Here is an 11,050-nt window from a genome sequence, read left to right on the forward strand (position 1 = left end):
CATTGGTGGCAATAAGTAACCAACTCTTATCTCTCTTTTAGTATTTAATGCCATAGTTCACTGGAGGCCATATCTCTTCCACCAATATGACAAATGCCACAAGTGGAAAAGTTATCACTGTGACTTGACAGCGATCAGTGGTTTACTGAAGGGCTCTCTGGTTTCCTCCGCTGATAAAACTCACTACCATCTGGTAAAGTGTACAGTTCTTGAGTAAAACGTTAAACGAATCAAAGAGAAAAAACAAGCACGCAACATGTACATTAACTTTTCCATGGCATTAGGGCCAAAGCTGTTGGAAACGGTTACCATTATTCTCTTATACTTCTATATTCTCTTGTATTTTTCCTCTTTTCTTTGTGCAGAAAAACGGCACAAAATTTCAATCCTCCTATGTGTAAGGCAGGTAAAGTCACAATCGCAGAAGTGGAGGAAGTGGTGGAGGTGGGTGAGATCGCCCCTGAGGACATCCATGTCCCACATGTTTACATACAGAGGGTCATCAAGGGGCCCAAATATGAGAAGAGGATAGAGGTGAGTGTATGAAAAGAAATTTGAGGACTGAGGTGAGTGCATGAGAAGGAATATGAGGATAGAGGTGAGTGCATGAGAAGGAATATGAGGATAGAGGTGACTGCATAAGAGAGAATGTGAGGTTAGAGGTAAGTGCATATGGAAATATGTGGACAAAGGTGAGTGCATGAGAGGGAATGTGAGGATATTGGTGAGTAAATATGAGGAAGTCAGTGTATACATGTATTGAAAGAATCCTGTACCAGGTTTCATGAAGTGCACTTAATTATCATCTTATAGAGGTATGAAGTACACTTAGCATGCTTCATGAAACTGACCCCAGTACTTAACTTCCACAGGTTAATTAGTCCTCTGACGCTATTCAGCTATTTCTCTTCTAATTTGGACAAAATTAAGTCCATTTTTGTCCTGTTACAGACTTAGTCTTCTGGACTTGTTTTTATAACAGGACACTGCACTGATATGAAACTTGGTAGGTGGCGTCACCATGGCGATTTATCGATCAGGTTCAGATTTCAGGCCATTTCCTCCTATTTCGACAAAATGATAGCAGTTTTAGGTCTGTTGAGATTGACATACAAAGACAAGTAGCCATTATTATTCTGACAGGGCAAAACCAGCAGGGAAGTTCATGTGTTGTGAAAGCAATGTTTCCATAATTTGCATTTGAATAAGCAGTACTTGTTATCTGTGCCCATCATCTGCAGATTGTGTGGAGGCCACATGCGTCCACCTTTGTATTTCAATTTGGTCTTTTTGTCTTGTAGAGAATGACGGTTCGTAAGGACAGCAGTGGGGAATCGGGAGCCCAAAGTGACGCAGAAAAACTGAGAGCCAGAATCATCAAACGAGCTGCTTTAGAATTTGAGGATGGGATGTATGGTATCCTTGAATTGTCACAGGCTATTTTACACATTCATGTATAGGGCCACAGAAGCAATCTGTTTCAGCCCACTTTATTCTCAGTGTGAAATTATTTATATAGTACTCTATGTAAGCACAAACACACTGAAGCCTTTAGGGGGCATTCCACTTTTATAGCCTATATATAAAGCCGGCCTGTGGATCTACATGAAGCTCTTGGTCAGAGAGTGGAAATGATGCTATCCACTATTTTGAACTGCATGTAAATCTTCAACCTTTCAACCTCTAAAGCACTCGTTTTCAATTGAATCTGTGCATACAATTACTATGAAAATGAGGCCAAAAATGACTTGTTTGTGGCACTGAAGATCCAAGCTTCATAAAACTTAGCAAATTATTTCTCTACACCCCATACTTCTCTCAGAATGTTTCAAAATATTGGTCACAGAGATGGTTGAAAAGGTCAGAGGATTAGGGTACATGTAAGACATTATTTGACCTAAAACGTTGTCCATGATTAAGCCACTCATATTACCTTTCTGTGAGAGTTTTGTTCATCCATAGACAGGTGTTCTTAGGTTTGTAGACAGGGCAATATCCTACGGGAAAAATTTCAGTGACAAAGAAGTATTTTATGTCTATTGTTTGCCGCTAGAAATGCAAAATTTTAGGTTAAACAAACTATTGCTTATATTTACATTTTTACATTCATATTGTAAAAGAGGGGCCTCCATGGCCGAGGTGGTAAGCGTGCCCATGCTACGCCCTGACCAGGAACCTCCCAGCAGTGTTGTCACTCTAAGTTCATGTTCAGCTCATGCTGGTTTCCCAGTACATAGGCGGGTTTGACAGCAACCTTTGGATGGTTGAGGGTATCCCCTGTGCTCTGCACAGTTTGCTCTCACCATAATGCTGGCCCCCATTGGATAAGTGAAATGTTCTTGAGTACGACATAAAAAAAACAATCAAATAGATAGTAAATGAATAAGTTTGGAACATCAAATTGTCCTGGATCATTCAACTGACGCTCTGAAAAACAAAGAGAGATAAATGATGAAGTATATTTGAAGGAAAAAACCCACCATATTTTTCAAGATCATAGTGTTTGTGAGAATGGTTTGTCTCAGCACCATAAATCCTTCACCTGTCCCTTAGCTAACCTGGGTATCGGCATGCCTATGTTGGCCAGTAACTACATTCCCCAGGGGTTGAAGGTGAACCTTCAGAGTGAAAACGGGGTGCTAGGTCTGGTGAGTACACCATCTCTGTGTCTGTCTGTCTGTCCTCATCTTTGTGTATTACACAACAGTACACTGGCCCAGTAACCTCTCTCCAATCTCTGTGAGTTCAAGTCCAGCTCACTTTGGCTCCCTCTTCAGTCATACATGAGAAGGTTTTCTAGCAATCTGCAGATGGTTGTGGGTTTCCCCAATCATAATGCTGGCCACCGTTGTATTTGAGTGAAATATTCTTGAGTACGGCATAAAATTTTAATCAAGTAACTAAATAAATAAAATAATTGCCAGTTTATTGTATTTATAATAATAAAAAGTGGTAAGGGTCTCAAAATAATGCTTATTGACCATCTCTGCTCAGTATGGTAAAATCTGTACCACAGGCTGACAGCCATTGTTCCCTATGTTTTGTTTATGAATCTATAAACCAAACACTTATATTTTGCGATTTTTATATTTTTTGCCTGTTTCATTTCTTTGCATTTTAGTCCCACGATTTTGCAAAGTTCAAAATTCAGTTCGAATCTCTCTGACCAATTTTTGATCATTTGGTCTCAGTATGATAACTACTCCAAGTATTGTCCAGTTTTGATCATGTTTTGGGAGCAGATTTATTTTGAGACTCCCTAATAGATTATGTTAATAGATTAAACCAGCTTGATCAATATATAAGTTTTGCTTGCAGTATATAGCATGGGATATAGACTGACATAAATTACAATAAAACTTGTACATGTGTTAAATAAGTCTCTTGTTTTGATAAAGAAAGTAAATTAAATTTATTCGTCAATATATGTATATATATATATGAGGAATTAAATTACATTAAACATGAATTCATGTGCCTAATGATGTGTTTTGTGAAGGGCCCAATGCCGACCAGAGAAGAGGTGGATGCTGACCTGATTAACGCTGGTAAAGAGACCGTGACGGTCATCCCTGGAGCATCATACTTCAGCAGTGACGAATCCTTCGCTATGATTAGAGGGTAAGACATTTACTTCAAACCCTGACCACTTCGGTAACCTAATGGTTAGAGTGTCCACCTCGAAGCTCCAGGGATCAAACTCAGATCCGGTCATACAGAAGACTTTAAGAATGGTGCTTGCAACTGCCTCGCTTGGCGCTTAGCACTGAGAGGTTAGAGCAAGGAAACAAGACCGGTTCGCCAGGTGTCAGTATAATGTGACTGGGTGAGGTGTCATGTCTGGTGTCTTCTACATGATGCATGGACCTGCCCTGCCACAAGAACATGCAATGTGTGACCGAAAAATTGCTAAGTACGACATTAAACTCCAGACAGACATACAAACATGTTCATACTTCATACCTGCACTGAGCTACTTACTTTTTGCAGGGTTAATGCTGTGTTTAATATTGTTTTGGCTATATCACAACAATGCCTCCTTTTTGTTGGTTTATTTGATTGACATTGTTTAACACCATTTTCAAGAATTTTTCACTTATACAATGGCTATCAGATTTATGGGTGGAGAAACCCGGAAGCCCCAGGATAAATCACTGACTTTTGTCATGTGTGACATTTATAGATTTGTCTATGACTTTGGTAATGATAAATAAACTTCGTTGAAAATACATATAAGACCTCAGGGGCAAACAGGCTGTTGAAAATACATATGGTGTAGTAAGTAGTTTCTGTGTTTCTTATGGTACAGGGGCCATATTGGAATGACTATGCTTGGAGCCATGCAGGTGTCAAGATACGGAGACTTGGCCAACTATATGATTCCGGTAAGTTTCATTGTGTTTTCTGTAGGGACAGTAAAATGTCTCCCATGTAATTCTTAACCTTTTCACATGTTTACAAGGTGTTTGGTATTCAAGGATATTCTGAAGGCATTATTCTGTGTTGATTGATAACATGATACTTTTTGTTAAGCCCTCAACCAATGTAGTCTTGTCTCCAAAGTCAAATTAAAAGTGTGCATAAATTGCACTGAAAGTTGCTCTTTCACATGCAAAAAGCATGAGGAATTAGGGTAAACACATTTTGTTTGGCTGAGAGTTCTGTGATCTAAGAACAGTGTCTCCTGGTTTGTTTGCAAGACAGGATGATATCCCGTGAGAAAAATTGAAGCTTTCAGAGCCAGAAGTATTGTATTTATGACGTGTGCCTCTGTAAGTGCATTCAGACTAAATACATAATATTTAGTGTGTAAAATTGAGCCTTTAATTGAAGTTTGTGTTTGGTAGCTAAATACTTTCATTAAAGGTACATGTAAATTTTCAATTTCAACAGCCGAAATAACTATGCACTGCTTTAGCGTCAAAAACTTAAACTTTAAGGAGCCTGTCACAACTATATAACACGACAGCGGCCAGCATTATAGTGGGAGGAAACCCTGCAAAGGATATTTATATTAAAAATGGCAGCTTTCATCGTTCACATTGTCACAGTGTTGAAAAGCAGAAGTCATGCATCTGTGCCTTTCATCTTTCATGCACATAAGCTGTATCTTCTTACCAACTTCCAGTTAATACAACCTACAGACTTAGTAAGACACCAGGGAAGAATTTATAGGTGAAGCTTGTCATGTCCACTTGAATCTCATAAAACTCCCAAGTAAACCCATAAATGTATGGAGCATGTGTTTTAATAAACTTGGAATAGTTTAGTAAATTTGTGCATAATTTGGAATAGTTGACCAGCAGGGCAGAAGAAGTGGATGGACTCTTGTTAGGAATGATATTAATTTTGTGTTGTGTGTGAAAGGGATTGGAGGCAAACACCACTACTAGTACTGTCAGCACAATGACCCAGAAGCATCTCAGTAGCAGTCCCTGTGAGTTCAAGTCCAGCTCATGCTGGTGTCCTCTCCGGTGATACGTGAGCAACTTGCAGAAGGTCGTGGGTTCCCCCCGGCCCACCCATTTCCTCCCAACACAATGCTGGCCGCCATCTTATAAGTGAAATATTCTTGAGTACGACATAAACTCTTATCAAATAAATAAATACATGCGGTTGTATTTCAGGGTAAGATGGTGAAGGGTATGGGAGGAGCCATGGACCTTGTCTCCACACCAGGGTCAAAGGTTGTCATAACCATGGAACACACTGCAAAGGCTAGTGTAGTATTTACTTATTAAAGTGAGGCATGCATACATTTCTGACTAATGTACAGATATTGTTGAGTTACACAGATAAAATGCTGAGTATGTGCGCATGTTTGTGTGATAAACTTTGTAATAGTGTATCTTATTAAGCCCATTAAACTTGTAGCCGTACACCACAATGCTGGCAGCCATTGTGTAAATGTTATAATCTTGGGTATAGCATAAAACACCAATCAGAATGAATAGATACAGGTGGGTAAATATTGTGTATGACATGACATACATGTAGCATATGATGGTGCTGATTTGTGTGGCCTTGCATAAAGTTTACTGAAGATAACTGCGCTTCTAAAGATATGACACTTTGGTGAGTTCACCTGTTATTTGCAGATGGTCATTGGATAAACTGACTTTGTATCACATTTCGACCAATCAAGTGCGATTCAAATTTGAAATTATTCAGCACATGACCCTACACCTCATGGGAACTATGTGGGGAAACCTTTAATTTTGTGGAGAAACCTTCAGTTTAATTATGTGTGGAAACCTTTAATTATAAGGGGAAACCTAATTATATGGGGTAACCTTAATTATGTGAGGGGGGCCTCCATAGCTCAGTTGGTAAGCGCGTTAGCGCAGCGTAATGACCCAAGAGTCTCTCACCAGTGCAGTCGCTTTGAGTTCAAGTCCAGCTCATGCTGGCCGCCGTCGTATAAGTGAAATATTCTTGAGTACGGCATAAAACACCAATCAAATAAATAAATAAATTATATGAGGAAACAAATGGACAGTGTAAAATGTTAGGGTCACAGTCTCATTGAAGCCAGCAGGGCCAGTCATATCTTTAATAGGATGTTTCCAGATTTACAAAATAAGCAAGTGGAACTTGTGGGCTGATTGCTGACATGGCTGATTTCTGATTGACCCCATTACAATATAGCTGACATGTAACTGAGAAAAGAGAATCAGTCCATTTACTGTAACAGCCCATATTGGGAATTCTTGCATTCTAGTCTGGTAGCTGTTTCCTTCTCAAATATCAAAAAATGCAAAGAATGCATACTGTGGACAGGGCTGTTTTACTGTTAACTGGAAAAACATTTATTGATTTATTGTTCATGTTAACGATATTTTATGTTTATCGTTCCAGGGAGGAAAGCACAAAATCTTGGATGAATGTTCACTACCACTCACTGGAAAAAAATGTGTGGATTTGATTATTACAGAAAAGGTAAGGCCATTTGGGCCAGCCATCACTGAGTCAGCAAATTTAAAGATTCAGTAGCATTAGCCTCCCTTCATGTACTCTTGAAAATTAGAGGTAAAAAATTTGATTAACCTCCAGTGTGGTAAAAGTGCTGTATTTCCAGATATGGGGTGTGCTAACTCATTCAAAGTGGGAACCTGTGTGTATTACGAAGAAAGGGAGACAACTGGTTAAAATTTCTCATATATTTGTAGAATTGCAGTAGTTGTGTAAACAAGCTATCAGTGTGTACGCCTCTAAAAAACTTTGTGACTTTTGACTATTGACTATAAGTGTACTTATATCGTGTTTGGAGCTAAATCTTTAAATATAAAGCGTTTTGATTTTCCTGTATAAGATGTTTTAATTGTTTTATTAATCGTTGCTCTATGCATTTACCATATGTGTACCTTATGGGTAAATCAGCAAGAAATTCTGTTTGGTTTGGCCATATATTTCCATGCGCAACAGTACATTTTCCACTTACAGGATAGATAACAATTTCGAAAAACATTAACTGCAAAATATGTGCCAAGTGTCAGATAAGAAAGGCTTAAATAATGACCAATAAAATGTAGAAACAATAGGAATTGATAAGAGGTTGTTTAAATAGTAATGGTGTTGGCATATAAAAGTGTACTTGTTTGTTGTAGTGTGTATTTAATGTGGACTCTGAGAACGGCCTGACTCTGTCTGAGCTGGCAGAAGGGGTCACAGTAGAAGAGGTTATTGAGTCTACAGGCTGTGAATTTGAGGTATATTAATACTATAGTGTAATTAATTACAGTGTTAATATTCCCCTGTTGGTAACACTAGGGACTCATCTGTCTTTTTTTTTTTCAAAGTTCATGAATTTGAAATCTGGCTAAAATTACATGGTTTGATTTCAGTGACTCGCAGATATTGTTTCCATTTTCAGTAAAGGTATTGGCATTTTGGTCTTAATCATTTTTCCAGCCATGTTTTCACAAACAGCTCATCATATTGAATGAAAGTGTGGTAAGGTCACACCTACATTTTGTATTCATGCTTTGGTGAGCCATAAAGTTAAAAAATGTCTTGTTAAGAATAACTGTTAATACGTCAAATTTTATGGCCATCTCTGAACTACACCTTTCAGTAAGTCTGAAATGAAATTGGATATAAGGTTTTGAAATGCAGACCTTTGGGCTGGCAGTATTGGTGTCTTTTTGGGAGTGGGTTGTGCACAAAGGCACTTCCCTTTCAATCACTAGGACACACAAGGTGCAGGTTCAAAACCATCCTTGGGCAGGGAATCTGTAGGTTCCCCTACTCTCACTGTTTCATGGTGATATGTACAGGTAATCAACATCAAACACCAGCCAAACATATAAATGTATAAATGAACTTGTATACCTGTATTTTTAAAAATATTTGTTTCTTTTTTTTTTTGTCTACAGGTGTCAAAAGATCTGAAGCCAATGGGCAGTGTGTAGTGATTCCTTCTTGTTCTAGAAAATAACATATCAGACGTGTGCTGTTCTATTCTGTCAGCGTAACTTTGTAGAGCGTCATCCGGAAATTCCAGTCAATCGGAGAGTGTGCAGGGGATTTGTACATGCGAGCTAAAAATTACATTTACTGATCGGAAACTTCATCCCATGGAGCAAAAGAACTGTAGAGTTCTTTGTGAAAACCAGGTGCCTGGAAGTGTATCACCCATGGGACACGTGTATGTGCACTCATGTGAATTGTTACATGTGATACGTCAGCACATGGACTTCTCTGGAAATTGTGCACACGTGTTTATTGTCCAGATGAAGTTATGCACAGTTGCAGTTTTGTATATACTTGGGAATAAATTCTTAATCTCTTGGGCCGGATTTTGTGGTGAGCCCTTCGTAAGAACTATAACTTGATAGTTAAAAAGGAAAAAAAATTAGTTTGAATATATTTGTGAGTCAGCTATTTTATTTTAGCATATATCTGAATATATTTTTAAAAATATTTCACTGTATATGTACATATTTACTGCAAGAAATGTGTTCAACTTTTATGAATGATACAAAGGTATTTTCTAACGTGATACTTTGCAATACTACCTTCTGATTGATTTGTCTAACAGCATAATAATGTGCCGCTATACATTTTCATTGTGATTATAGTGTTCTGTTTGCTGGAAGATTTTGTGTTTTTTTCTTATTCTGAAGGCACATACAAGTATGGATTTTAATGTATTGAAGAAAAAGAATTGCCAGATATTGCAAATGGTTTGGAAGCTGAAACAAACCAGTCTGGACCATGCCTGGATAAAGTAATTATGTAAAAGATAATATAATTTTAGAAGTGAAGAGTTTTTTTGTTGCTGCATTGTAAAAAATGGAACAAGAAGTAAAGCGAGTTTACTGATATGATATAGTTAAATATTTCTCAGTGAGTGTGTTTCTGTATCAGCAGTAGTAGTTGTATTCTCTGAAACATTCACATGTGTGTCTGAAGTATTGTAATACACAATTAATAAATATAAAGGGGAAACATTTTTTCATGAGTAAACTATTCATACAACCTGTAAATATAGGACACATGAGGGATTCAGTACTTCACAAGTTGGAACAGTTGAATGCATGATTTAATACTTAGAATGCCTATGCATGTTGGAATAGACAGACGGTTTAATACACATCATTCCTTTACAATTTAATCTCTATAATCTTTTAAGAAAATGTTTCCGTCATGGTTGTTTGTGAAAACCGGTTAAATCTGAATTTTTAGGAATGACATCTTATGGATGTAGCCTCATTGTGAGCGTGGAAACATACAGAATGGAGGACAACATGTATGAATGTCAGTTAGGTACTATATTCTCTTAACACTTTTGTACTAATGAAATTTTTAGCTTTACCTCAATTGACTAGTCAAGTAGATTTGTACTTTGCCATTATTATGTCTCCTGTCAAAGATTTTTTTTTCGTCTCTTCTGTTATTGAACTGTTGTCTGTATAAATCGAACGAGGCCTAGAGGTCATCCAATGGTTTGCTGATGGTGAGACTGTGGCACTGCAGTTGACTCATTAGAGAACATATTCCAGTCAACAGTTTGAGTTGGATGCACATATTTGTTATTACAACAACAAAGAGACATCCCTGTGCAAAATGACGTTGAAATGGCACGTTCGATTTCTTCCCTATCCTTTAACTAGAGTGTTTTGCATTGAGATAAAATTGCTAGTAGAACATTCCCAATGTGTCGTAAGGCAGTACCTCAAAACATGCGTATAAAAATTAATATTGACTGTTTACACATCCACTGACCATAAAAGTAATTCTAATTAGCCTCCACTAAGGTGGAATAGTAGTGGAATGCTAGAGGTCAACTACAGGTGTACTAAACGTGAGCTACAGGCATACCACTAGAGATATCTGGCACTGTAAGGTGTTGTATGGAGGGCTCTGCCAGGTTTCCTCGCACCTGCGGTGATGTAAGTAAAATAGTCTTGAGCACAGTGTAAAACATTACTCAAATAAATGAATTATATGGAAGGGGTCTTTATTTCTAGAAAGCTTTGTGCCAGGTTTAATTATAATTATTTAGCCCTTGTGATGACATGGACTTTTTATGTGAACCTTTTTAACTGTTTTCTCAGCCGAATCTACCTTTAAGGAAGTTTTACAAAGTTTTGATGATTTACTCTGCCTACTCTGTGCCAATGAACATCAACCCAATTATGTCTTTAATTTGTGATATCTTATTCATAATTCACAGGTCTTTTTCTTTCCTGTGCCTAGGGAATAATAAATTTGTGCTGATTGTGAACTCCAGGAAGATGGTCCTTCAAATTCTTGACCTCTGATCACAAGCTACAACTTTTAGGCTTCTGCTATGTATATATGTGTGTGTGCGTGCGTGTGTGTGCGTGCGTGTGGGTGCGTGCGTGCGTGCACGTGCGCGCCCCGAATTGTTTGCCAGTTTTTTTTTTATCTAAATGAAAAGTAGAAAATCACACTTTTAGTAAGTGAGATTGTTGACTAAGCAGGGTGTTATTTTAGTTGTGACATCAATGTTCTATAAATAGCCTATTCAGTGCATATCGTGTAGGAGTTGCCAGTAATTGTGTAAATAAGCTGAGTGCAAAGA

The 11,050-nt window shown here is 37.8% G+C and overlaps 1 protein-coding gene across 1 annotated transcript in view; it reads left to right on the top strand.

Moving 5' to 3' along the window:
* Positions 1 to 10,816, top strand: part of LOC135471978 (succinyl-CoA:3-ketoacid coenzyme A transferase 1, mitochondrial-like) — a 32,226-nt gene extending 21,410 nt beyond the window's left edge. The window contains exons 7-15 of the mRNA XM_064751446.1: positions 366 to 534; positions 1,302 to 1,416; positions 2,554 to 2,648; positions 3,500 to 3,621; positions 4,310 to 4,385; positions 5,628 to 5,717; positions 6,859 to 6,939; positions 7,608 to 7,709; positions 8,376 to 10,816. Coding sequence (XP_064607516.1) covers positions 366 to 534; positions 1,302 to 1,416; positions 2,554 to 2,648; positions 3,500 to 3,621; positions 4,310 to 4,385; positions 5,628 to 5,717; positions 6,859 to 6,939; positions 7,608 to 7,709; positions 8,376 to 8,411 — 886 coding nt within the window. The 3' untranslated portion in view covers positions 8,412 to 10,816. The remainder of the gene's footprint in view (positions 1 to 365; positions 535 to 1,301; positions 1,417 to 2,553; positions 2,649 to 3,499; positions 3,622 to 4,309; positions 4,386 to 5,627; positions 5,718 to 6,858; positions 6,940 to 7,607; positions 7,710 to 8,375) is intronic.
* The last annotated feature ends 234 nt before the right edge of the window (positions 10,817 to 11,050 follow it).

This window comes from Liolophura sinensis, chromosome 7, assembly GCF_032854445.1.
Source record: "Liolophura sinensis isolate JHLJ2023 chromosome 7, CUHK_Ljap_v2, whole genome shotgun sequence".
Taxonomy (NCBI): Eukaryota; Metazoa; Mollusca; class Polyplacophora; order Chitonida; family Chitonidae; genus Liolophura; species Liolophura sinensis.